General features: G+C 44.1%; 3 protein-coding genes across 7 annotated transcripts in view; 1 reads left to right on the plus strand and 2 right to left on the minus strand.

Moving 5' to 3' along the window:
- Positions 1 to 14,876, minus strand: part of ZZEF1 (zinc finger ZZ-type and EF-hand domain containing 1) — a 53,660-nt gene extending 38,784 nt beyond the window's left edge. For both annotated transcript variants that reach the window (XM_048967042.1, XM_048967043.1), the window contains exons 1-12: positions 14,381 to 14,876; positions 10,773 to 10,917; positions 9,502 to 9,696; positions 8,793 to 8,964; positions 7,910 to 8,109; positions 6,626 to 6,836; positions 5,153 to 5,269; positions 4,099 to 4,277; positions 2,970 to 3,068; positions 1,879 to 1,970; positions 798 to 946; positions 350 to 461 (exon numbers count right to left, since the gene is read on the minus strand). In XM_048967042.1, the coding sequence (XP_048822999.1) occupies positions 350 to 461; positions 798 to 946; positions 1,879 to 1,970; positions 2,970 to 3,068; positions 4,099 to 4,277; positions 5,153 to 5,269; positions 6,626 to 6,836; positions 7,910 to 8,109; positions 8,793 to 8,964; positions 9,502 to 9,696; positions 10,773 to 10,917; positions 14,381 to 14,725 (2,016 nt within the window). In that variant the 5' untranslated portion in view covers positions 14,726 to 14,876. The remainder of the gene's footprint in view (positions 1 to 349; positions 462 to 797; positions 947 to 1,878; positions 1,971 to 2,969; positions 3,069 to 4,098; positions 4,278 to 5,152; positions 5,270 to 6,625; positions 6,837 to 7,909; positions 8,110 to 8,792; positions 8,965 to 9,501; positions 9,697 to 10,772; positions 10,918 to 14,380) is intronic.
- A 56-nt stretch (positions 14,877 to 14,932) lies between these two features.
- Positions 14,933 to 18,688, plus strand: LOC125703066 (neuferricin). Of its 2 annotated transcripts, XM_048967057.1 has the most exons (5): positions 14,933 to 15,278; positions 15,565 to 15,705; positions 16,208 to 16,394; positions 17,084 to 17,166; positions 17,712 to 17,829. In XM_048967057.1, the coding sequence occupies exons 1-5, from the start codon at positions 15,035 to 15,037 to the stop codon at positions 17,720 to 17,722; spliced, it is 666 nt and encodes a 221-aa protein (XP_048823014.1). In that variant the 5' UTR covers positions 14,933 to 15,034; the 3' UTR covers positions 17,723 to 17,829. The 2 variants fall into 2 exon arrangements, with proteins under 2 accessions (XP_048823014.1, XP_048823013.1); XM_048967056.1 differs by lacking the exon at positions 17,084 to 17,166 and having other exon boundaries at positions 17,712 to 18,688.
- A 2,139-nt stretch (positions 18,689 to 20,827) lies between these two features.
- The window catches only part of ANKFY1 (ankyrin repeat and FYVE domain containing 1), a 31,893-nt gene continuing 25,115 nt past the window's right edge, over positions 20,828 to 27,605 (minus strand). For all 3 annotated transcript variants that reach the window (XM_048967044.1, XM_048967047.1, XM_048967046.1), the window contains exons 20-25: positions 27,258 to 27,405; positions 26,942 to 27,032; positions 25,931 to 26,055; positions 25,590 to 25,736; positions 25,030 to 25,120; positions 20,828 to 24,580 (exon numbers count right to left, since the gene is read on the minus strand). In XM_048967044.1, the coding sequence (XP_048823001.1) occupies positions 24,448 to 24,580; positions 25,030 to 25,120; positions 25,590 to 25,736; positions 25,931 to 26,055; positions 26,942 to 27,032; positions 27,258 to 27,405 (735 nt within the window). In that variant the 3' untranslated portion in view covers positions 20,828 to 24,447. The remainder of the gene's footprint in view (positions 24,581 to 25,029; positions 25,121 to 25,589; positions 25,737 to 25,930; positions 26,056 to 26,941; positions 27,033 to 27,257; positions 27,406 to 27,605) is intronic.

Below are 27,605 nucleotides of genomic sequence, written 5' to 3' on the forward strand. Positions count from 1 at the left end.
TACTAAAGATACTAAAATAAAGCCATAACCACATTATTGTTCAAAAAACTCACTCATCATAAAACTACTTATCTCTGCATTATCACAATTTTGCATTAACTTAAATCCTGAAGCACCATTTAGCTACAGCTATATAGGAGTGCATACCAAGAAAAATAATAACTCAGAGAATAAAATCAAACCATCCTTTCAGCAAGAAGCCGTTTGGCTTTTACTCCCACTCAGAAGAGCTCATCTTGCACAAACAATCATTATGTTTAATTCATACATATAACAACAGAGCTCAGAGAGGAACTTCTGCTCACTGTGGGCAATCCGTTTTATATGATGGACTCTCATGGTTTCTTACTTGGGCAACTCTGCATTGCTGCATTTTGACATCCACCTCATCCCACTCTTCTTCCACTTCAAACCACCCAATGGGATCATCATCTCCCAGCTCATCAGAGGAACAACTACTCCTATAAACAGAAGAACAGAACAAATTTTGTGAAGATGAAAGAAACTGCAAAGTTGTAGATATGCCACTAAAATATTGTTAGCATGTTACGGCTGCAAAGGGGAAACAAACAGAAACTTTCTCACCTAAAGAAACCTAAACAGGTTTTTAAATCAAGTGGTTGAAATCAACAGCTACGTATGTGTTTCCTCAAACACATCAAATTGAGGCTCATTAAGACCACAGAATAACATATCATTATGAAGTCATTTGGAGCAATTCTCAATAGCTCAAGTGCCATTGCAACAAGATCTGATATAGCACTTCTTTTCAACTGACCAGAAAGAGTGCCCTGTACCTGTTTTTCAAGAACTGCTTGAACTCCTTCAGCTTCCATTTGTCATAGCTTTCAAATCTTCTGAAGTGTTCCTCTGCATGGAACTTTTCTGAAGCACTGTTGTAAGCAAACACCAGCCCACACTGTGCCCCAATGGCACCTCTTCGGACCTAAGGAGCACATCCAGAGCAACGTAGAAAGAAAACCTTGTGATAAAGTAAGGCATTGTTTTCACAGGAAGATAATAAGCATTACAGAAAGCAACTAAATACTGACAAATCTGAGCTCCAGAATCACACTTCTCAACCTAAAGAAAAAAACATGTTTTAGGAAAGCCTTGTGGAAGTTCTTGTAACCCAGGGCTCAGGTATGTGCATGGTTAATGTTTGCTACAGTTACCATTCTAAAAATGATATCTCCCATATTAGGTCTCATTCTTGTATACATAAAAAAAGATTGTATTCCACTGGCAAAATTTAGTCTCTTGTCCAACTCCAGTTAGAAGTTGCTTGCCAGAAGTCCATTCCTGGTTAATTCTCTTGAACATTGAAATATGCATCTGTGTTCCAGCAATTAAATTATTCATTTGACTTAAATAAAATCAGCTGCAGAAATCTTGCTGAAGTTTTCTTCTGGTCATGAGATTTAATCACAAGACCCTGCTTTTAAATCAGATAAAACCACCCCTAGTGCTCAAACTGCACTGATGTCTCTGAAAAGATCTTGAAAAACCCCAGTTACTGTGAACTCACAAGCTGTATCTTGAAACTTCCAATTCAGAGTTGAAGAATTATTTTAAATATTGGGAACACAATCTAACAAATTCATACTCTGCACCTAAAACTCACTGGCTTGAGTACAGTACAAGACACAGACAAAAGCAATATGAAATGCATATCTTGACTACATGATTGTGGCACCCTGAAATAACTTCAGATCTCTGTTTCCTTCAGCTCCCCATGACTCATGCAAACGTAAAACTCCAAAATACAATGAGTTTCAAATTTCAGTTAATACACAAAAAAAAAAAAAAACCAACCAAAAAAACAACAAAACAACATAATTCAACCCTCTCGTCAGGGAAAAAGAGAAAGACTTGTACCTTTATTCTAATTTGTGTCACTTGAAATGAAGATTCAGTTCCAGTAGAAAGAATGATACTTGCTCTGGTCTTCCCTGTTTCAGTAAGAAAACCTAAAGGAGCAACGAGAACAGAATGAGGCTGGAAGGATTGCTAGGGGAAAGTGTTAGAAAGAGAATCCTGAGATGGGGTACTGGAAGAGGGGGAACACACAATATGGTAGCAAAATGCTGTAGCTCATTTTGAAATGTTTCCAAATAAAAAGAGTAGAAGACTGTATCCCCCCCAGAGCATACACAGGTCTCTCAGCACTGTCACTCCTGGGAATGCCCTACCTACAGCAATTTCAAGAGTGTTTTCCCATTAAAGGTTATTAGTAGCTCCCAGTATTGTTTTGGCTTGTGGTTCAGCACACTGATAAACTCACTGTTCCTCAAACCGATCAACAAAACATCAGAAGAGAGTCCACAATATAACTAAAGAAAATAAACTCAAACCACATCCACGAGTATACAAAGGGGTAAAGAGTATTTAGAATTCGCCTGATCTGCTGTCATAGCAGCTTTCATTTACAAATAACACCACACAAGACCATACACAGAAAGGCTGTGTGGCATTTCAGTTCAAAAGGAGATTGTAAAACAAATCTTTCTCTCCAGTGTGTGCAGTACACACATCCTATATATAGAACATCCTATAAAATATACTTTGAAGGAGAATTAATAGGTATGAGCAGTCAGTAAGCATCAGTGATTTGTTCCAAAGCTCTCCATCAATACTTGAGAAACCAGCAGTGAATGATTTATGATTTCAAGCCACAGAATGGGCCCTGGTGTCAATTTGTTGTGACTGCTTATTGCTTCTTCCATACAGTATCAATAATTCTCCCCAAAATGACATCCTTTTTGTTACTGTTGTTTTAGAACAAAGTGGATCCTGAGATACTCACCTTGCAGTAAAACAGATTTACATATCAAGGTTTTTTTTGTTTGTTCTTGAACACATCTTCTGTATCACAAAACTACTGAACAGTGCCAAATACACACGTAACACCACTTGTTAACAGCCTGTATGTCTGGTTAAAGTTCTGGATTTTAAGTGCAGGCTCTTACCATCCCCAGTCCACGGCTCTACAAGGAGGTTTTCAGGCCCTGATTTATCTTCTTTCCCCTTTACATCACACGCTTGCAAAGTTAGTCGTAATGGCTTTCCTAAACAAGAAAAACATCAGGTTTAACAGCATGAGAAGATATAAAGATGTTTTAAGCTCTTCACACAAAAATAGATAAAAAAGTTACAGTGCTCTGAGCTTCTTACCATTATCTCACATAAAAAAAAGAAAAAAGGGGGGTTGGGAGGAAGAAACTAGAGTATAAGGGGTTATGTTAGATGAACATAGCTAAGGCCTTCAGATACATACAGGAGAATGAGAATCATCACAGCTCTTTTTCCCTCAGTTGTCTGCAATGCACTATGCAGGAAACAGCACTCGTCTTGCAAAAAGCAGTAATTACTCCAGGAAATACAAAGTGGTTTTCCAACCTTTTGAAAGCAAATACTGACAGGATAGTTATAACTAATCTACTTTTTGGCACAAGCCAAGAAGCTCTGACAAAACATATTAAAGGCTAACAAAAAGAAAACTTCTTTATGAGATAATAATGATAATCTCAGGAGCTGGCACCTGAAAGAAGACATTCATCAAGCAAGTGCAGTCAGTACTGCAAGATTTCTCTGCCTTATGCCAGAGCATGCATGGCTCCATACTTATGACAAATATTCAGACTAACTTATAAAAGCAAAAATTAAAGAACTTTAAATCTGTGTTAATTTTATCATGTCTAAAACATTTTAACCTGTATATATGCATGTGTTTGCAAGAGAGGTAACACGCTGAGTCTAAACACACAAAAATAAGTGTGCTAGTGGAAGAATAAAAGGAAAATGACATCTGCTGATTTAATACTATACAAACACATCACCTCGGCAAAGGGGTCACACAGTTCATGTTCCCTCTCCAAGATGATGCCAACTGGTTCAGCTCTTAGATTACAGCAAGTTTGCATAATCATGAATTCTTAGGGTAGTTCACCTTTCCAGGCTCTGTCTTTTTAGTAAGAGTCATTAACTTGGACAGCTTACATAATTTCAAATGCCAGCAAGATAACAAGTAAAAAACTGAGAAAGCTGTACATTATCATAAGTACACAGAGGAAAGAAATCCAACAATCATTCATTTACCATATTTATACAGCAGGTTCTGTCTAACTGTTGCCATAGAAGCGATAAGAGATGAAGCCTTGTATGGAGTGTCCAGATGATCAGTGATTGCACAAAGGGAGCTTATCACTTTAGCAACACTCCCCCTGGCTAAGGCAAAGGCCAAGAGTGTAAGTTCAACGTCTGGAGTAGTACAGCAACTGGGGAGAGGAAAAAAAAGCAGAGAAAAAAAACCTCAGGACAAGTGCAGCAAGTACAGTTTTAAGATGTGATAACTGCTTCTGATGTGGTAATTGGAGAACTCTTCAAAGCACAGAAATATAAAATCCAGCAATTCTGTGGCTTGTTACAGTTGCTACAGCATTTGGTACTGTACAGAGAGATGAAGAGAACACCCTGCTCTGTGCAAACCCAGTTGTCAGCAAGGAACCCAAGACCTGAATTTGGCCTTTTGAAAACTCCAGTATCTCCCAGATGAGCAGCAAACGCTTCCCAAAAGGCCTGCACTGATGGACACTGCTTTCATGGAGGGGTACTTTGCAGCAATCTCCATAAATGAATGGTTTCCTCCAACAGTAAAATCCACATTCCCTTCATATCAGAGCTCAGGCTAATCAGGCCCTGAGCACAGGCACACCAGTTAGACTGCCTTCTGACAGCAGCTATCCCTTCAGCTCTACTTCCTTTTCCCTGTTATCAGCAGTCCTGCCTACCATTGCCCTCACTGCTTTGTCACCATTCAGGACCATGCAATCTGGAGCAGCCTTTGACTTTTGCAATCACCGGGAGTTGAAATTTCTTCTTGATCAAAGTCCCTCCAGCCCCATTTGAAGCTGCTGCAGATCATCCTAACATTAAATTACGCTGCGTTCAAAACCAAAGACAGGAGGATAGATGCTTTGTTTTTAAATAAATAATGCTCACACAGAAAACCCAGGGTGTCAGTTTCTCATGCCTTTGAAGTTTCCAAGGTAGCAAAAAGAAATAGAAGGGAAGAAAGAAAGAAGGCATTTGCTATACAAATTTTTCTAAACCATTTTCCATTTTTGTCAGAATACATTAAACATGATCTCACCTTGTTATTCTTATAAGGAAGCTATCTACTTCTTGCAAAACATTTGGAGATAAGAAGCTTGAAAAATCTGTAGAACTTGGAGTCAGAGACAGAGGTGGCATGTGTTGTAGGGCTTTCCTAGTAAAAAGGATGGAACATAACTTCAGAAAACCAGATAATCAAAGAAAACAGACATTTAGTTCTTTATGCTTTTTAGAAGTAGCTCTCTACAAACAGCTTCTGAATGCAGGAAGAACCTATTTACACAGAGAATCCATTCAAAGTTAAACCAGAATTGCACTGTAGCTGGGAAAAGTTCAGTTATTGTTGAGTAACCTTGAAATTTCAGTCTCAATCTCAGATTTAGTGAGAAATAAAGGTGTTTTGAATTAAGTCTATGACAGAATTAGGAATAGCCTGCTGTCTAAATATAATCTTTGTTTAAGGGTTCCAGAGTTGAGCAAGAGCCCGTTAACAAGGGGAAAACTGATTTAAAACTTCCAAAATGATTTGAACGTTTTTGATTTTTGTTTGATTTCCTAAGCTAAAAGCAATAACCCCTGACAATAGGAATTCTAATGGCTCACATCAAGTCCACCTAAGTTTGGTTTTAGACTTTACAACTCCAAACACATCTATGTGTTATTTTTGAATGCTTCTTTTCTTTTTAAATAACTGTTTTCAGGCCTTATCAGAAATGTCAATCTCGAGCAATACCAAAACTGTAGCAAAAGTGCAGGCCTTCTGCTTCAGTAAAGCTAAACTGCATAGAAATAAACTACAGTCAAGTAGCCACGAGCACTCCTCAAACAGACAAGAGCATATACAAAGTTTAAAAGTTTGCAATTAAAAGATAGCATTAATGGACTTCAGCCTACAGTATTCATTAGCTAATGACAGTGGTGCTCTTAAGCGGGGTGGTAGCACACTAACTGAGCTCTATAAAAGTTGACATGGGTGTGTAGAGATGTTATTACAATTCCAATCCTTCAAGTCATCAGGCAGAAGAGTTTGGCAGTCAAACAAGGAAACGTTACACAGAAAGCAGCCAATGACCACAAGCATCTGCAGCCATACTGCATATGCAGGACTGTATTCCCCTGCAACGAACAGCAAGGTGTTACATAAGCAAAACTTGGTGAAAAAGAAGCTAAATTAAGCTCTGTGCACAAGTGGAAGCTGTCCCATATTTATAATCAATGAAGTTAAGAGAGAGCTGGAAACATTACAAGCCAAAGGATAAACGAAGCCCATAATTTTTGGTGTCCATTCAGTTGTGGCTTAACAATTGAACTGGCTGCAGCAGGTACAAGAATGATACTTGTTCTGGTATGTGCATGAAGATAAAGGTGAAATATAAAAATTTAAACGTGGTGGATAAAAGGATGTTTAAATATCTTAATGGAGGGAGTGGAAACCAGTTGCACAAGGCTGATCTGTTCACAGAAGCTGGAAGTAGCCACAAAAGACACAACCAGGAAGTTTGGTACTTACTGAGTATTTTGTAATATAGTGTGAACAAATGCTGGGTTGGTTTCCATGGAAGCTGTTACCAGAGAGGTCAGCAGAGACCAATACCAGATAGCTGAAGCATCGCAGACTGAGACGCCCACCTTCTTAACTCTTTGATAACCAACAGCCCTGAGCCCATGGATTCTGGTGTCACATCCATCACTAAGGCAACGCTTGATGTTTATCTGTACATCTGTCAAAGGAAAAAAAAACAAACATTTTTTCCATTTCGTTTCCTGGATGAGAGGTAGAAAAATCCCAGTATTTAAAACAATTGCTGCAAAAACTCAGAGACAAATAGCAGCAAACATAGCAGATTGCTCCCACATCTGGACAACTAGCACGTGTGTGTTTCTTTGTAACTAGGAACCCTATCATTTCATAAATTCAGCTTTTGAAATGGCTTATGTGAGTCACTACTTCCTCCAGAAGTTAGGAAAAAAAGCAGTAAAGGACCTTCAAACTTAGAAAGAGATTAAACATGATTTCAGCAGTACCAATTGTCTTTTTTTACTTACATACATAGGAAATGCCTTGGGTGAGAAGGAGATGGGAAAAGTAAGGAAAATGAATAAAGCATAAATGCAAACTTTTAAAGCTCCATATAAAAGTGGATAAAATGATAAAAGTTTTTATTATTTTGTAAGGATAACATTCTCTTAGTTACTTCTGAGGAACCATATCCTCGTCACCTGCTTCTGTGGCAGTGAAAGCTTGTCATACTGAAAAGCATCTGAGGTGAAGGTACAAAGTTTCTGAGGCTTCACAAACCATCTTAAGAAAGAGCAGCTCTTCCTCCGATTGGTTACAATGCAGCCACCACACATCCACCAGACTTAAAAATAACACTGCATAAAACCTGCTCTGCAAAAATCATCTGACTGACTCTTCAGATACAAAAAAATAGCCTGCCAGATACAGTTTTCTTTGCTAAGATATCATTATCTAACATATGCTTTCCCTCTGCAAGCAAAGATATTTTAACACTGCCTGATGTCGTCACACATAAAGGCTGAAGCTGCATTTTCATCATTCTAGCTCTTCAACCCTTAACCCCAGTTACAGACACCACGAGAAGGACTTAAAGACTCTCATACAGACTAGAAATTAAACTACAATTAGAACAACTTATCAGCCTCAAGAGTTAGGTCAGCAGCTTCTGCTCTAATAACTGACATTGCAACACATCACTCCGTGACCTACCCAAACTTTCACCTTCAAAAAAAGCAACAGAGCAATATACCAAGGGTATCTTTATTGACTCACACATCTGACTAATGTTAGCGTTTTCCAACAGTGTTACGTAGCCAGTGATATTGCTTGGAATGTGAACATCTCGGACCTCCTGGAGACTGCTGGCATTCCTTCCCACTGCCACTGTCACTTGCTGTGGCATGTAGCTCTGGTCATTGGCTGCCACGGCAATAGACAGATGTCTCAGAACAACATCTGGTTTCATCTTTAATCTGCAAAGCAAAGAAAAAAATATTCATCGAAATAGAAGATTAAACAAGAGCTTCACTGTTAGCTAAGCCTCAGCCAGTTTCCAGTTTTATAGGAAATGTGGGGAAGGAATTTTTACAAGACAAGTAGTGATAGAATGAGGTGTAATGGCTATTAACTGGAAGAGGGTATATTAGGAAAAAATTCTTCACTGAGGGTGGTGAGACACTGAAACAGGTTGCCCAGAGATGTTGTGGGTGCCTCCTCCCTAGAGGAGATCAAGGGCATGCTGGATGGGGCAGTGAGCAATGTGGTGCAGTGGGAGGTGTTCTTGCCTACAGCAGAGGGTTGGAATGAGATCCTTCAGGTCCCTTCCAACCCAAACCATTCTGTGATTCTACAATCTACTGGAAATCACTGTTCCAAGGAGCAGTAACTGTCTACGTGATGGCAAAGCACTTCCATTCAAGCACTAACCACAGCATCTCTAACACGGGTTGGAAAGTTAGCTAAAGAAGCACATGCATCAACACAAAAGATGCGTGGCCTTTACAAGGCACATTAGGCCTTTAAGCTTCACAATACACGTTTTCAAAAAGAGTCACCTGTCACTCAGTAATTCCAAGACCTTCAGTCACCCCTCCTGGCTGTAAGACCAAAGAACTGGCAAACCTGAAGCTCAGCTGCACGCTGCTGGGGCACTCACCGTATCCAGTGCGAGCGAGCACTGCCATCAGACTGCCAGAAGGACGTCGTCTCCCCGTTTGTCATCTTGTCAATATCAGCAGAATTGGATGAGGTTTCTATGTGAGTGTAGCACTTTGTGACAGACTTCAGCTTGTCCGACTCCTCGTTACCATTCAAGTCGCTGGGGTATTCTGGGGGGAAAAAATTATAACTAAAAGCACGCATTCTTCTTTTGCTCATTTTTAAGAATCATTTTACTTTTATTACAGTCTCCTGTAAGTTAACTTGTTGGCATAGAACAAAGTTCCTGGAGAAGTGTTCCTGACAGAAAATAAAGCACAGCAGAGTTTCATTGCAGATGAAGTCACAATAATTCTAATCTACCACTTGAGGTATGAAAATATCGACGTACCTTTGTCCAGCAGCCTCCTTTCCCTATTGGTCCCATCATTATTTTAGTAGTTTTATTCCCAAATACAAAAATGTAACAGGAGAAAGTAACATACGATGGAGAAAACCTCAATCCAGCTATGCTAGGGAACAGACAAAGCCAACTGTTTCTCTAAATAACTCGATCCATTTCAATAAGGATCAACACCATTAAAAGTCGTGCCTGCCAAAGATTAAAGGAAGCTTTTCCACTTGTCTGGAAACACTTCTTCAAGCTGCGGTTACACGGTCATTTTGGAAAGGAAAAGAAGAAAGGAAAAAGCAAAACCACGACATACCTCTCTCTTTTAGGAGAAGTCGATCCAAGGAATCCTTCAGAACTGAGGAGCGCATCATGCAGATGTTGTTGAAGTACTCCAGCACAGGGTAAGGGATGGCAGTGCTGGAAATGCGATTCCGGTGCAGGAACCTCAGGATCATTGAAGCATGAAGGCCAAGGCGCTCTTTAGATTCGGAAAATATATCTATAAAACCTAGAAAGAGACGCGATTTCTCTCTTTGTTGCAACATCTGACTCGAGTCCACATTGTTCCCCTCTACCTCTTATTATGAGATAAATCCTAATGAAGCACGAGAGCCAATATGAGAACTCTATTCCACCATATGAAGTAACCACAGCAGGGCTAAGGAAAGTGCAAACAAATAACTTGTTGGCTACTTCAGATGTCCAAAAGAGCTCATAACAATTACCAAATATCTTAGTTCTTATGCACATTCTGCAGTCCAGAAGTTCAAAACCCTTATCTTCACCATCAGGGTGAAACAGACCCTGCTTGGCTTTGAGCTGTGTGCTGCTCCCACATTTCTCACTGGAGCTGCATCAGGCAGCTCCCTTTGGCACTGTGGATCATTCCCAAAGAAGTCCCTAATGCTTTTCACCATCTACATAAGAGATTTCAGCTTCAGCGTTACTCTCCATCACAGCACACTTAGATACATCAAACAATACTCCCTAAGTACTTCCTGATGGCTCATCTGTTAGCCAGTCCTGACACTTTTGTCCCATCCTCTAAGGTAAATCCCCTTTAGCCACTTATCATTAAAAGCTCAGGAGGAGAGACAGAAACTGATACTTATCCCAGAAGCCAGATTCCAAAAACTGTCATTTTCAGAAATAAAAGCTATCAAATACCAATGTGTTTTAGTAGGATTCCAAGATCCAAATAACAATACAGCAATGTTTGTGACTCATCACCTGAAACAGACTCAGCAGAGGATATATTCTTTCAGCTATCAAGTATAAGGGCTGTGACTGCTTTACCAGAACTCTGCAAGACACTTTTTTCTGTCTCTGAGAAGAACTAAACAAGGATAACAACCACACAGAGAAAACATCAGTCGCTTATAGAAGTGTTTGAGCTGAACATCATTATGTGAAGGTTTAAACTTACAGTAACTTCACTTGTTTGATACGAGGGCAACGAGAACAGCTTGGAGTAGAGGCTTGAGAAGATTAGGACAAGAAACACCACTAAAGCAGTTCACTGAAGCAGCATTCGTTACGCAGGGCAGGACTTGGGAAACCATTTGTTCCATGCTGTCCCCATACCTGGAACGAGTGAACAAGCCTGCAGTTGCCTGATGACGTGGCTCAACTCCCCTTGAAGATTAGCTCCACTGGAATTCTTCAGAGCCTCCAGCATATTCTCCACATCTACAGTGCCATCTCCTTCAGCATCAAATTGTGCAAAAGCCTGACAGGGGGAAAAAAAGAAAACGAAAAAAAAGAACCTTTATTTCAGCATCTCTCCTTCAACGTATTTCATGTAAATCTTAGCAACAGTGGAACATTACAACAGCACTAAACTAAAATCAAAAAAGTCTGTTTGCTGCAGCATTGAATTTATGACAAGAGCAAACATAGCCTGGTTGAAAATCTGCAGTCTTTAGCAGGTTTTAAGGCATTTGCATTGCATTCCTATTGAAGCCAACCATAGCTATGCTTAAGTGGAGACAGCACATCATCCACACCAGTGAATCAGCAGTATCCATCCACCCAACATCTGCGACTGCAAAGAAGGTGTTCATGAAAGAACATGAAAAACCCTCTTCCATTAAATGCCAGGTTTGTTCTAAAAGCATCACAATGCATTACTCATTGGGGCCACATCCATTTCACACTGCAGCCATTCGAAATCTTTCAGGTTTCACTTGTTTCTAAACTGACAATTAGGAAGAAATGCTTTACTGTGAGGGTGGTGAGGCACTGGAGCAGGTTGCCCAGTGAGGCTGTGGATGCCTCCTGCCTGGAAGCACTCAAGGCCAGGCTGGATGGGGCTGTGAGCAACCTGGTGTACAGTGAGGTGTCCCTGCCTGCAGCAGGGGAGTTGGGGCTGGGTGATCTTAATGGTTCCTTCCAACCATTCTGTGATATTTCCTTTATTTAAAAAAGAAAAATTCTCAGAACTACATTTTCTGATGTTTATTCCCTTCCATCACCTGTCTTCTTGCACTGAACGCCAGTTGAAGACAGTTTACCAAAGCATTTATGAAAAGAATGAAACCAGGTAGAAGTCTACAAGACTTTATTTTCTTTCTGAAGTGAACCACTGCCAGATTTACTTATTTTGGCCCTAGTATAAGTGTATTCCACACTCAGCTACAGCAGCAAGCCACCCAGCCTCTAAACCCAGCAGCCCACGTGTCCAACAAGCACAAAGCTCAGGAAGAAGCCCACACTTGAGACTCGCTTGGTCCTCATTATCAGAACCAATGTACCATTATAAAAGCAATATCCTAGAGAGAAACAATCTGAGATGACTAGATTAAAATAACCTGCCAATTAAACGTGACATAATTACAGCAGCAAATGAGAGCAAAGTCCTCGGAAGGCACCCGAGCTGAAGCATGACGTCTGAGTTGGCTGAAGCCGTGGTGGCACTGGTGTGGAGCTGAAGCTGGGCTCTGCAGGTCCATATGTGAGCTCACAGCTGGAGCCCTGCTGGCAGCTCCACAGCTTTGCTCCTTGCAGTGTACATGAAGGGTTCTGGGCAGAGGAAGCTCCCCAAGCAGAGCTAGGGCCTTTGCTCGAGGACAATAGAGGGAATTCATTTTAACAAACAGATCCAGTGCCAAAACAAATGAAGGCACAGCTTTGCTACATGACTTCTCCTGCCTCCGACTGGGGTCACGCTGTATAATCACTAATCCATGAAGCAAGCAAGCTCTGGGATGCTACCAGTGAGAATAAACGTCACATAGGGTAAGGCTGGGGCTGCCAAGCACTGCTTTAAGCCAACACCTGACACTTGCATGCACAAAGAGATTACCACATTGACACTTTCTTTGCACATTAACGCAGCTTTCTTTTTTAAACCCTTCCTGTGACCTCAGCAGATCTATAATCTCACCGACTCCAAAAGTCTACAACTATTTCTGTCTGCTCAGTGTAACTTCAGTGCTATTTGACACAAAGCATTGGCAGTTTCCACTGCTCTGCTGTGCACAGGGCTGTACCAACCAACCCACCCCGTGTGTAGACACAGCTCCTGAGCTGCACTCATGTGTGGGACAGAGTTACCTCTGCAGGAACACCTTCACTGCAGCCCACCTTCATCCTGCTCCTTAATAAAAGCATTAAATCCTAACGTTTCCTACCAAGCTCAACCATGACCATGGAGTAACTTATCTCAGAAATGAGGTATGTAGACAAATCTGCCCTTTAGCTTCCAGAAGGGCAACACAACGCAGCATCTCTGAGGTGTGACCAGGGAAGACTTTATATTCCATTCATTGCACTCAGTACAACTGAAGCATCCACATTTCGAGCAAAAGTTGGATACATTCCACAGCCACTGCTGAAGCACTGATAGATTAAGAAAGGTTTAATTTAACTAACCAATAGACAGAGGTTTATTTTGCCCATAAAGCATTTAACAAATGCGCTCAAAAGCCCCAGACTGAGAACAGAAAAACTTAATCGGAGGTGAGAACTTCATGTGTGCCAGGCAGAACTCTGTAAATGTCAAAAAGTGGAAACCTTCTGCCCTGCCACCCGCAAACACCTCACTCTCAGCCCACAGGCTGCTGCCAGCAGCAGAAACAATGAATGAGGGTTTTCCACACACATCCCAACATCACAGCAGCACAGATGAGCTGCGACCACACCCCCATCCCAGCACAAATCCCATGACACGCTTTTTCCTCATTTCCTAGAATGTGGAAAAAAAAACAACCCATACTTGTCATGCAGAGGAAGATGAGCAATGCAATCCCCAAAGTATTTCTTTAGCCTGCAAAACTCAGTCGCTTGTATTAACAGAGGGAATCTCAGTGTACTGATATCACTCTCTGACTTGTGAGAGGTTAAGAAGCGTTGGTTAATGGCTCTTGGGAAGGAATTGGACGTGGCGCTGAGGTTAGTGGGCATGTGGGGATGGGTTGATGGTTGGACTCAGTGATTGTAGCAGTCTTTTCTAGCCTTAATGATTCTGTGATTCTAAGGGTAAACTCAGAGGGAGTATTTCAGCCAGCTGTGTGAAGCAGCCTGGAACCAACACACAGCCTGTGTGACAGCACCAACCTCCTCCCAGCGCCTGGTTACTATGTCAGCACTGACTCATTCCTAGGAGCACACATGCGACTCAAAGGTCAGCTTCCAGTTATCCTGCCACTTGGGAGCCATAGAAAGGCTGAAGGGAGACACCGGGGAGTCCCAGGAACTGCATGAGGAAACAGCTTTGGACACAGCCATCTCCTTCAGTAGCTGTGGAAACCCCAATGGGGTGTTCTGGAGTCCGGCTCTAGAACGGGCACAAAGGGCAGTGCTGCAGTTTGGTGCTCCGACTGTCGGCTCCCCGTATCCCTTTGCAGAGCTGAAAGGAAACCACGCTCCTTCCTACTACCGAGGCCTCACCCCTCCTGTCACACACAGCACAGCGTCCCGCCGTGCAACCGGGTGCTGCAAGGGGAGCGCCGGGCCGATTTTAAAGAGAAACAATCAAACGAAGCACAGCAAACTCTCATCGGAGCCACCCCAGGGCGCTTCCCTCACTGCCGGTACCAACGGGGCAGAGCCGGAACCGCTCCTTCTCGGGGTTACGGGGCGGGACAACACCCGCACTGCCGCACGGCCTCTGCCCGCTGCTGCCGGCGGGGCAGGCCGGGCTCACGAGGCCGCTCGCTCGGCACTCCCGGCTCCGCGCTCCCCCCTCTCACCTCCTCGCTCTCCCCGCGCGACCCGGCCGTCAAACGGGACACGCTCTCCAGCACCTCGCAGAACTGCTCCAGACTCACGGCCTCGTCGCCGCGGCTCAGCCGCTCCTCCAACCAGCGCACCAACGCGCCGTGGTGCCGCGATACCAACGACTCCGGCAGCGCCGCTTCCCTCAGCCGCGCCGTGGCCTCGCGCAGCCGGGCCTGCTCCAGCAGCACCTCGGCGGGCGGCAGCGCAGGAGCCGGGCTGGCGGCCGGGAAGGGATCGCCGGGCTGAGCCGCCGCCTCCATGCCTTCCTCGGCTCCCTCCTCCTCCTCCTCGCTGCTGTGGCTCGCCGCCGTCCCCATGGGCGTCGAGCTGCGGCCGGACGCCGGGCAGAGCCGCTCTCGCTCCTTCTCCTTCTCCTTCCTCTTCCCTCTGCCTCCGCCCGGCCCGGCTTAGTCAGCAGCTTCCCGCGCGCCGCACCTGTCAGCGCCCGGCCGGCGGCCGCCGCGCCACACTGCCGCCAAGCGACGCCCGGCCCCGTAAAGCCCCGCCCCGCCTCTTTACGACGCCGGCCGTAAAGCAGCGCGGCGCCCCACGCCTCTCTCCTGCCACGCCGCCGTCAGGCGCCGCGCAACGCCGTCGCGAAGCTGTTGTAAAAAAGCGGCGGCGCCATGCGGCGGTGTGCGGTAGTAGTCGCCGCTCTGTGCTTGGGCGCCGCCTGGCTGCTGGGCCGCGGGTTCGATCCCCGCGCCTGGCTGCAGCCCCGCAACCGCCTGCTGAGCGCCGCCGAGCTGGGGCGGCACCGCGGTGCTCCGGGGGACCCCGGCCTCTATCTCGCCCTTCTGGGCCGCGTCTTCGATGTACAGCCCGGCCGCAGGCACTACGGCCCCGGCGGGACCTACAGCGGCCTAGCAGGTGGGCGGGCGAAGGTGGGGGGAGGGAGGAGATCTATCAGGACCCTGAGGTTGAGGCGCGGAGGGGTCTCTGAGGGGCTGCTTGGGGCCTGACAGGGCTTCTGGGGACTCCGGAGGTGTCAGGGCTCTGGGGTTCCCTGTGGGCTAAGAGGGTGCTGGGCTCCCCAGGACCTGACAGGGCTCTCTGGGGCCCTGCAAAGCTCTGGGGCTGTCAGGGTGGTGGGGCTCCCTGGGGCCTTACGGAGCTCTGGGGACCGCAGGGCTGACAGGCCCGTTGTCTGCCACAGGAAGAGATGCCAGCAGAGCGTTTGCGACTGGAGACTTCACCCCGTCAGGCCTGGTGGATGATGTGTCTGCGCTGTCGCCAGCAGAGATGCTCACCATCCAGAGCTGGCTGTCCTTCTACAGCACCAACTATGCCTGTGTGGGTAGGTGGCTGCCATGTGTGTCACCTGGGTATGGCTGCTGAGCTCAAGTCCTGGAGCTGAGCAAGTGCTGTTGACTTTGTGATCTTCAGAGAGTTGCTAATCTTGTCCTGTGTGGGTTTATAACATGTGCAAGTTGCTGTGTGATCCATGATGTGAAGGGAGGTAGCTCAGTTCTGTTTCAAAATGAGGCCACAGCAAAGATCCTCTGGTGTAGTTCTTTATTATTTTCTTTTTTGTCATTAAATAACAAATTATTAAAAAAAAAAAAAAATCCACAGAAATTAGTCACTTTCAGAGAATCGGAATTGTTGGGGTTGGAAGAGACCTCTGGAGATAATCAAATCCACTCCCCTGCTAAAGCAGGTTCCCTGCAGTAGGTTACACAGGAAAGCATCCAGACAGGTCTTGAATATCTCTAGAAAAGGAGACTCTGCCACTTCTCTGGGCAGCTCGCTCCTTGCCTGGAAATGATGTAGTCTTAATTGATCTTCTTCTCTCCAAGGGAAGCTGGTGGGCAGATTCTATGATGAAAATGGGGCACCGACAGAGGCCTTAAAGCAGGCTGAGGCTGCCATCGAGGAAGGGCTGAAGTTCAAAGCAGAAAGTGATCGGTGGAAGGAGCAGTTTCCACCCTGCAACTCTGAGTGGAGCTCTACCAAGGGCAGCCGATTCTGGTGCTCCAGGCAGAGGTAAGTACTGCTTTCCTGCAGTCATGCTTGGGCCTCTTGGAGCAGAGCATTTCTGCCCCTCTGAGCACCCACAGCTTTATCATAGCAGAAGAGGCACTAGAAGGTGTCCCAGCTTCTTTAGGTGAGTTCTTGTGGCTTCCCCACAAGAACTTCTGTCTGTATTTCTGAGGCTGTGCTTTCAGCCAACCCACCAGGAGCACCACCAGCAGTTTGTGCCAGGTTTATCTGTTTCTGTGTGAATTAATTCCCTCTGCTGGTTCAGCCACAGCTGGAGGAGCACAGTGGGATGGTAATTAACTGACTTCCAGTGGGAGGCAGCAGAGAGGGAGTTCTGCTCAGCGACACGGAGAGTGGTTAAAAAGAAAATCAAGACTCATCCTTCCTGATCACTGACACCTTCAGGAATTTTATTTCTGAGGCAAAAACTTTTGTCACACTGGAATCCAGATCAGCTTTCAGAAGCTGCCCTACATGCACGTGATCACCCTGTCCTCAGGAAAGCAGGTCAGAAATCCTACTGGGCTGTTAGCAGCATTCAGGCAGGTCTTCTCACCCATCATGAATCCAAAGATCAGCTGCTGTTTTTTGAGGTTTCGCAGCCTGTCTCAAAGGGAACAACAGTTCCCTCTTAAAACCATATGAAAATAAGATTGATCTTTGAACAGTCATTTCCTACTTATCCTGTTTAGATGTGTACCTCCCTTGGATTGGAGACCATTTTGTTTTAAGCTGAAATCATGTCACAGACTGCACTGGAAAATGCTTGGGCAAGGTATGCTAGCAGTGTGCACCTTGCTTTTGCTTCTGTGTGAGAATGAGCTTGTTTGCAGTCGAAGACAGCAGTTAGGGGAACAGACAGGACAGGACTTGGCCCATAAAGAGATGCTATGAAATACTTGGAGATTTTTTTTTTTTTTTTTTTGCCCTGGTTCTCAAAATCACTGTGTTCACCAAAGACAACACGTAATCGTCTGTGAGCTATTAGCTACCCCAGAAAAGGCATTCTTCCATTAAGCACTCTGTGCCACATACAGCCACAGTTCCTCTTCCCTTAATAGAAACAGCAGAGGTTGGTTGCTCTCAGGTGGGTCAGAGCGTGTAGCTGCACTGGTAAAACCAAGTTCAAGCCACGGGTTTCAGCTGATAAATAAGTATCAGAAGGCAGCGGGATGTTGGGAGCAAAGTCTGTCTCAGCGCGTGCACTGTTAATCTCCCAGAGTGCTTTGAATTTTGACCTGCTTCTGTATTCTCCAGAAGCATTTCATGGCTCTGAATTGGGTGTTTGAATTGTAATTTATTTCAATTCTGCATTCTTAGTGGGGGAGTGAACAGAGACTGGACCGGCGTGCCCCGGAAGCTGTACAGGCCTGGCTCCAGGGGAAGCCACTGCGTGTGCGTGAGAACCAGCGGCCCCCCGTGGGGCCAGCAGGGCTCAGCCCAGCACAGCGACAGAGGCGACCTGGATAACCCCCACCTGCAGGAATACGACGGCTGCCACCCGCAGGCTGAGCAGTGCATCCTCAGCACGTGACACCGTGATTGAAGGGGGCCAGAAGGGCTCTGGTGATACCCTGTGCTTAGGTGGGCAGTTCCAGCTTCGTTCCCTCCCGTCTGTCTGTGCAAAGGGAGCGATGGCAGTTTGATGTTCTGTGACTTTTAACACGTGGAGATGGAGGTGGGAGAAGAAGAAACACTTGAGCCAAGTTACTGGCTAAAAAACTGGCACTTAGTGCTTTTTCCCCACAGTATTTTTACATCCGGTGACAAACTGTAAGATGCACAGCCTGAGCTACACTTAAAAATGTATTTCTTGTACAGCCAGGAAATAGATGTTTGTGTGCTCAGCGGTGAGCGTAAGGTGTTGTGCTTTAAGGCAGCAAGCAACAATGGCAGCAGCATCACTGACTTCAGTTTATGCACAATCCTCCAATGTCACCTGGAGTCTCTTACTGCTGCTGCCCTTTCCCATACAACTGCTTTGCTCTGAAGGATGTAAAAGCAGCAGGGAGAAGCCTGACTTTCTCCTACAATTGCAGTGTGTAGCATCCAGGAACTTGTCCAGTTCATATACAAGCTCTGCTTATCAGATCCACGAATACAGAAGGCAAAGGTCAGAGCTGCATTTCCTTATTTCATGTTTGTATTAGATACTGAGCAAAGAAGATAATGGATGCCACCTATGAGGATTGCTGCTTAAAGTTGACCTCACCATCCTTGTTTGGTGATTCACTACTTGAAAGCTACCCAGCCCTGCAGTTTGAACTAGGTGATAATAAAATCTACGTACAGTGTGACCATCCTGATGTAATTTGCCTGTCTCCATTCTGGTTTATTATCTCCTGTTTGTTTCATGTCCATCAGACTGTAACCTTGATCCACCCTCACAAAGCCCAGCTCACTTAAAACATGTGCATCCTTCACCACAGCTGTCAAAATCCATAACATTTTGTTAATTCCAGAAGAACAAGGCAAATCTTACCAGTTTTATGTAGGGCTGCAAAGGACGGGGGGCTAGGAGCTATGAGTGCGGGCTGGGGGAGGCAGCTGCAGTTGTTCCTAGAGGCTACTGTGAGAATGGGTTATTGGAGCAGCTGCAGCCTCGGGAGGCACCTGGATTAACTACAGCCCAGCAATGAACACAGAGCTGTGCCAGTTCGAAAGGCAGCTGCCACCTATTTATAAAAAGCTGGGAAGCATTTATAAGCTCCGAAGGCTTTTGAGCTATAACCACTCCTAAAGAAAACCTCAGAGAGCTAATTAATTAATAAACTGGGGGCATTACAGGAGGCTCAGCAACATTCATTAAAAGCAAGAATAATCACTTAATTGCAGCAACAACAGGAACGTGTTGCAGCACTTTTCACTTACTGTGTTCAATGATGCTACAGCTACCATGAATGAGAACCATACAGCAATTTAAACTTATGCTTGTTTTGATACTTGGTGGTTTTGTTTTGCTTTTAACCTGGTTCTGTTATTTCTTTTCCTCTACCCTCTGTAAGAAGAGCCCCCTGCACCACTTTCAGGCAGAGCTGGAAGCTGTCACTGCTCAGCAATGCAAGTTTTCTCTAGATAGATGGCAGCAGAGCCATCGCACTGCTCAGCTCCTCAGTTGTCCTTCCAGAACTGAAGTGCTGCCCCAGGCTTGTGCCAGCTTTGGGATTGGACTGAACTACTTTATGCAACAATCCATACTAAAGCTGTGCAAAAGCTGCAGGAAGGGCTACAATGCAGTGCTTCCTTGCCTCACTTCAATGGAAGCATTACAGAAGTCAGCCTGTTACTTACTTTTGGACACAGGCCTTATAGCAGGGACTTGTATTTAGAGGTCAACAGCATCAATGACCTCAAATCACCCTCAAAAATTCAATCAGATTACGATTGAATCAAGGGATAAGTGCCTTTAAAAGCAACTTCAAAAGTTTCAGAATTCCAAATTATTAAACACTAGAATATTTTCTAAGTTCCCATCTGTCTGAGAAGCTAGATTCCTACTGAAGGCACTAGCTATGCAGCCTCCAAGCAGGTTTCATCATGCTTTATCCTTAAAACTGCTCTTCCCTGCAAATACCGTGTTGAAATGCTGAGGGGATGGACTTGATCTAGAGAACTAGACAGAAGTCAGTAAGCTGCTGTAAGAAAGCAAGGCAGATTTTAGAAACTGGTGGGGTTGCTTGGCAGGTTGGAAAACTAATTCACAGCTTATTCCTTGGTTTAGTTGGAAAGACAAGGGGAAAAAGTTTCAGTCTTGCCCCAGGAATGAGTCATTTATTAAGGCCAACAAGGAGACTCCATGAAATGCTCCAAGAAAATCACATTGTTTCTACTATCCTAATTCAAAACCTCAACTAAATTCTCCTGTGAAGGGGAAAACAATTAAACAGGATGAAGTAAAGAAAGCCTGCAGTTAATCAAGCTCACAACTCATCTCTGGTAGCTGCACTTTTTAAAATTAATTAAGACTAATGCATCACAATCTCAAAATGGCTCTGGTTGGTCTCACCACTGCTTTGTCTGGAGTGAAGCTGCAGCAATTGCACGCTCTTCCAGAGAGAGAAGGTGCCTGCCAGTATGTGACAGTGCACGAATAGCATGTGAGAGTCAGCTCAGCCCTGCTTGTCCATGTAAGTGCATCTGAGCTGAGCAGCTCTGGCCTGCAGGAAGTTAGGGCTTAGTTCTACAAGAGCTATAGATAAGTCTACTGTGAAGCAATCAAGCTTTACACGAAGCACCAAGTAGGAGAACACCGGGCCTTGTCAGCCAAAAGAAGACTGTAACAACTGCACAACATGGAAACAGAGACCTAGGACAACTGCAGAGAATAAACTGCCATGCCCAATGAAATCCTACAACCCTGGATGTCCCTGTGGTCAGTAACAGCAGCTCAAAGCAGGGCAGCTGCCTCCACGAGAGAAAATACCTTCTCAGCAAGGTTTCCACCTCGTGATGCATTATTTAGTTATGCATTTTATTACAAGTAGAATTATTACACAACAAAGTAATGCATATTGGAAAAATACATTTTTACAATGACTCCAGACAAACACCGCAGATAAAATGCCATTGTTGTAAGACTTCCTTTTCTATTTCACAGAGGCTAGAAGGTTCAATTACCTGTTTAAATTGCTCATACAAGCTTTGAGTTAACCAAGTTTGCTGCAGTATTCAAACTCTGCTGGTTAAAGGAAAAAAAAAGGAGTTGCCTACTAAGAAAAAAATCCAGCCTGGGCCTCCCATGTCGTTACATGTTAATTTAGAAGCACTGTGTGAGAAGTTGGATGAGCCATTGATCTCCAGCACAGGAAGTCATTAAGGCATCTGTCAAATTTAGCAAGCAGCTCCCTACGCTCTGTTAGTACCTTTAACACTAACATTCTCACTCCACTTAGTGGTGCGAAGCAGTGATTACACCTTCAAAGAGATTCATACATTGAAGCTGAAGCCAGACCACATTTTGTGCTTGTATAAAAGTGCCGGATGACCGCAGTCAGAAGGAATCCAGACTCGGAACAAAAAGCTGCACTATGAACTATCACAGACTTTCCATGCAGCCCTGCTGAAGTGCCCAAAGCCTGCTCTGACAGCACTGCTTCCCAGGGACACCTTTTCTCTGTACCCTTCTGTTCAATCCTTGGCAGACTCAAGCCTTGAGTTAACAGATACCACTTAAAGACAGCAGTGGAAGAGGGGTGGGGTTTTTGGTCACAACTGCAGGGTGCTACAAAAAGGAAGCGTGTTTGCTGACGGAGATAGAAATGTGCTGACCACTACAAAATTACCAAGTGCCTCCATTCACAGTTTCTCCTCTGCAGTGGAGCATTGCCAGCAAAACTCCAAAAGAATCTGAGATCTGATGTTTCAGACCAATGCTATGCAGAGTGCATAAAGGACTGAGCCCCACCAGTTGCTTGGTGAGGCCAACGTCTCAAGCTGAAGTTTGAACTACATGAGGACTGAACGGGGATTTTGGTTCAAGTTGTCAGCTTTTCCCTTTTAACCCCGGCAGAAAGCTACGTAGAGTTGGCTGTAAGGAAACTATCACAAAGGCACTTTAAAAATGATCAAATTTGCTGTATTTAGTTGCTTTGAATTTAATTTAAATGAATGTCTCAGGCTGTGTATTAGTTTATCCATACTCAGAACTTGGCTCGCAGACTTCAGTAGGAAAGATCAAGCTGGTAGAATATTGGCTGGAAAGGGCAAACGGAGCATTAAGTACAGTTCTCCAGATCCTTCCTAAAGTTTCAGGCAGTTCTACTTCTTACTCTGCTTACAGAAAAAGAGCAGCTAGCCAGTCTTAACCTTACGTTCAGTTTAACTGAGTTTTCATTAAGACTTTTTAAAAAAATATTTAAACAGCTGCTTATCCTGTTGGAATAGAATCCCTGTTCTCCTAACTCTTCCATCAGGGAAGTCACCAAAAAGGTGAAACGTAATTGCTAAAGCACTTAAATGTTGTGGAGCTTTTCAACTTAGATCAAGTCCACCAGCTACAGCCCTAGGACACTCCTCTACCACAATGTTTAAGTCTGCAGCTCAAAGCCAGGAGAGAAGCTATCATGATAACATGCAGTGCACTGTAGTCAGGTATTCTGTAGCCTAATGCACTCTCTCCAGCAGTCTGTTACCCTTCATTGCCAGAGACTTGCAATCAATGTTATTTTGAAGCACAGAAAGACATTGACTAGAAAATGTTTTCCACAATCTATTCCAACAAGCTGTAGCGTGCAGTTAAAAGCTTCAGACACCATCATCTCCCACCTCATTCATCTAAGCATAAAATGTAACTGACATTATGCCAGAAATGTACCATTTATATTAGGAATGGTGCTACACAGACCATTTGCATTACACAGGCCATTCTACTGGAACATGCCAGCAGCAGACATAAAACAGTAAGGGAAATTTGTATTGCATCATCCATTACTCTTTTCTAGTGTTGAAAGAGTGAGATTCCAGTTATATGCATATTGGAAGATCAAAGTGCAGATCAAGTGAGACTGTGTGAAACTCACTGTGCAAATGATAGTGTTTATACCCTCCCCATCATTTCTTGTACAAAATTGAGAAAAAGCCTCAGGCAAGTCCCCTATAAAAGCAGCAGTCTGGTTCATCACCTCATCTAACTCTTAGGAGCAAACAGAGCAGTGTGTCACCATCATCTCCATATCAAACACTCCATTTACCAGTCTTTAAGTAAACACGTGCCAGTCCATGGAACAGAGGTGAGGAATGTCAAGTTCAGTCTAAACTAGATTGATCTCTTAGGATGAAGAAAGCCTTAGCATGGCACGCAGTTCTGCTTAAACACACATTTTCTTCTGACTGAAGCCTTTGCCTGCCAAACCACAACCTTGTTTATTAGCAGATTGGTTTCCTAGACAATGTGGCATAAGCATTTCACAGATTCAGCATGTTTAAGAGAACATGACCAGCTTAGATTAAAATACTGCAGCATAACCCAGAAGCCTGGCCCTCCACTGCCAGTTCAGAATCCTCCCTCAACAACAGAGGCTTTATATTACAGGAAACCTCCACATACACTCCCACTGGCTGGCAATCCTGCTCAGACTGGACCCAGAGACACAGCACCTTCTGAGCTTACTGCCTCTCCTGCAGCAGTCAACCAGGGTCTCCAAACCAAAGGAAAGGGCCGCTCTCCCTCATGGAATTCATAATGCACTTCAGCATTTATTGCTGTACGGTGACTCAGACTACGTAACCAGCTTTAGTGTTTCTTCATTTAGCAGAAGCTTCGGCCCTTCAGCGCATTTAAGGTCATTCACACGAGTTTCATGAATTGGAAGGACTACTCATGGAGATAGGAAAGTGCAACAAAGTAGGCTTTGACAGCTCTAACAGGTATGAGCAAGAGTATTTTCTGGCTAAAACAGTCTTGCACTTCTCTTGAACATGCTAACACTAATGAGGAGGTATCAAGATGTGGATCTGCAATTCTGACTGCTTTGCATCAGATGTAAAGCTTTCTGTTGTAAGGCCACAATTATTGAGCTATGCTTAGGACTAACTCCCATTTTTGAAGAGTTTCTTGAAATGAACAGTGGTTGTAACAGCTCAGTCTAGCTTCACAACAAGTCTTCTCTACAGAAAGGGAAAGTTAATCTTTAAGACAAAGCAAAGAAAGATACCTGGTTACCCTGAAACTTAATGCCATCTCTACTAAGCAGCCTGAAAGCAACAGGACTTAATAGAGTTGCTCAGTGCAAAGCACCATCTCAAGGACAGACCTGTTTTACGTCAATTCAAAACACCAGCCTTTAGCTTCCACACCCAACTGCAACTAGAAGAAGATCTAAATTATTTTGTCACTTGGTTTCAACAATCCACTCGAATTCCTAGTGAAGTCTATCACAGCCCAACACATTTACAGTCATACAAAGTCATTTACACCAGAATATATCATTAACAGGGTCCTTAATTTGTTCAGTCTATTGCAGAAGACATGTATAGGCCTCCTCTTCCCTATCCAGAGGACTTGTAAGCAGAGCTGCTGTCAGGAACAGACTGGAAATCCCTTTACTTCCACAGCATACTAGGAAACTCCTCCCAGAGTCAGGACATCAAAGCAGATGTTGCAAACTCGAACTGGTTTGTTCAGATCAAATTTTATGATAGGAATCTCCTTCGTTGAGCACTTATGGCAGAGCAGGCGTCCACAGTGTCGGCTGTTGACAGAAAAGTGGTAGGACAGAAGTGAGCTCTTTCTCAGTGAATAGTGGGGCTTTCATGCTCAATGTCCTTTCACAGTGATAACGTCACTGGAGCAGGTAGAGCAGCAATTGAAATGCTATTTTTTGTCACCTCTTTCAGAGTAAGTCAGCCCCACTAATGAATACAGGCACTGGAATCTTCTGCTATAGTTAACTTCGACACGACTGCTCACTTCCAGCAAATTGAGGAGAGTCTAAGTGCATTAACTGCTTATGATATGATTTTAACCAGACCACGAGTCAGATCTGAGCTACCTAACCTAGTGGAATATTTCAAATGGTTTACTGGTTATTCACCTACGTTAAAATGAAGGCTTCCTAAAGCACCAGAAGGAACAAGACTAGCTACATTTGGAATAGAAATCTGCTTCCTTGTAAGCACAGCAAGATGTGTCACACATTACCAGTGATGCTTTCTTGTTGTGACTCCAAATTTGGCAGTGCATTCGTAGCAGTTGGAGCCATCACACCAGGGAGGTTCTTTTGTCAGCATATCTGTTAGAGGTAAAAATGTAGAGGTAAAACATGTTTGACACCTCTTGAGTATACCATAATGTTAAGATAACTTTTTCCACAGTTTTAGGTGGCATTTAGTAGAATTAACTACTACTATTAGCTGACAGCTAAATTGTTATTGAAAATATATAGTCACTGCAGTGAATACAGCACAAGTTATAAAGTGGCACTGAGTTTTAAGCTACATCAGACCACTACACCAGCCAGCATTCTTCTTGAGCATTACCCTTCTGGAAAGATGGACAAGATTGACAAGGCTTCGTTGGGCAATTTTTCAGTTTATCATTAGAAAATGAGCATTTCTATCCTTCATTGAGAGCATTAGAACATTCAGAAGTTCAGTCCTTCTAGAATTAGTGCTTCTAAATTCAGTGCCCAGTGCTCTTACTTCCACCAAGGCATCTCAAATTAAGCCAAACCACTTCCCAACTTAGCAAGCAGTACTTACCCAGTAATCTGAAGAGAAGCTGTTTTGTAGCAACTTGGTAGTTGAAGATATTGACTCCCTGATTATTGTTAACTCCAAGACGAGCGCCAGCTCTCACTATTGCACGGCACAAGTTGGCATTTCCCTTCATATATGCCAGTAGGAGCACTGGAAAATAAAAGCCAGATGCTTCAGCATCAACAGAATGGAAATCTCATTATTTTGCTCAATACAAAGGTAAGATCTTCAGTTTCAGGGCAATGTTTAAATTTTACTGTGTAATTACTGTACTACCACCTGTTAGTCCAGCTTAATGTGACTTGAGTGACTTTCAACTTCAACAGCTGTTCAGTCTCACCAACCTGTGTTTCCTTCAGCATCAGGTTTGTCTAGAGGATACTCTGGCATGCACTCCAAGAAGAGGTCACAGATGGCTGCTGCATTGTCTTTCCCATATTGTCCCAAAATATGCATTGGTGACTGGCCTCTAGGGAGAAGAGTTTATTATCCCAATCAAAGTCTGCTTGTAACTACACTTGTTTGATTCCAAACTAATTTTTGAAACAAGCTAACTTAATGACACAAAGCTAAACCTGAGTAACTCAGTACATCATGCACAACTACATACTTCATGCATGCCAAGAAGAGGAAGTTGTTTTCTACACTGCTTACACACAACACTGTCTGCAGTAGTTCAGTACTTCACAGTAACAGTTTAAAAATACAAAACAATATATTTGGCTTTGATTATAGAATCATAGAACTACAGAATATCCCAAGTTGGAAAGGACCCACAAGGATCATCAAGTACAACCCCTGGCTCCACACATGAGCGCCCTAATTTCAAACATTACACGTCTGGGAGTGCTGGCCAGACACCTTTGAGCTCCAGAGCTCAACACCATCCCACTGCCCTGAGGAGCCTGTTCCATGCCCACTGCTCTTTAGTGAAGTACATTTCTCTAACTCCAGCCTGACCCTCCCCAATGCAGCTCCACGCTGTTCTCTCAGCTCTGTCACTGTAACCAGAGAGCAGAGATCAGTGCTGCTCCTCTGCTTTGCTGTGAGGAGCTGCAGGTCACCCCCAGGCCTTCCCTCAGCTGTGCAAACCAAGTGCCCTCAGCCACTCCTCATACATCTCGCCTTCTAGACCTTCCAGCACCTTTGTTGCCCTCCTTCAGGCACTCTAGTAGACTTATGTCCTTCATATGTTGTGGTGCCCTGAACTGCATGAAGTACCTGAGGAGAGACCACACAAGCACAGGGTAGAATGGGACACTCCCTTCCCATATCCATCCATGCTATAGTGTCTAATGACACCTGCACACTTGTTAAAAAACAATTTTTGAGGCTTATTACACTACACTAGTTACCTAATGTTAAAGGCTTCAGCATCTACATTGCATTCTGTGAGGAGGACCCGGATATTGTTCAGACGGCCGTGCATCACTGCCAGATGAAGAGCTGAAAAATAGGACAGAAGCTTCAAGAATTTGAAAATAAAGTACTCCTTCTCTGCATTCCCACTCTCCTTCTCCAGAACTCCCACCAACTTTGTTTCCTTGGACTTGCCTTCTTTTTTCATCCTTGAGAAGTGAGCCCATTCAACATGAGCCATTCTCTACCACTGAGATTTTAGCAAGCCTACTGAAGTTCCGTACACCTACTTATGAAACTTCAGAAATTTACCATTGTTTCCATTTTCATCTACAGCTGCGAAGTCTACTCCATTCTCCAGAAGGACTGAACAAATGGTGGGCAAATCTTGCTGTGCTGCTAAGTGAAGAGCAGTCTGACGATGCTTTGTCAGTTCGTTCACCTGGGCACCTGCAAGCAGCTGTCAAAGATGCAAGAAGGAATATGTTCAAAGATGTTTTCCAGGGCTATGTGCCAATAGTTAATTTCTGTGAATGAAGTGCACATAATTTCACTGTACAGAGATACTTTTAGGCCTCCACCCTATATGTAAAAAACGCTATCACCAAGCTGCTACAACTTGTGTACACATTCTGGTCTGCAGCGAATACAAGGTAAGGT

This window comes from Lagopus muta, chromosome 20 (assembly GCF_023343835.1).
Source record: "Lagopus muta isolate bLagMut1 chromosome 20, bLagMut1 primary, whole genome shotgun sequence".
In the NCBI taxonomy this organism is placed as follows: Eukaryota; Metazoa; Chordata; class Aves; order Galliformes; family Phasianidae; genus Lagopus; species Lagopus muta.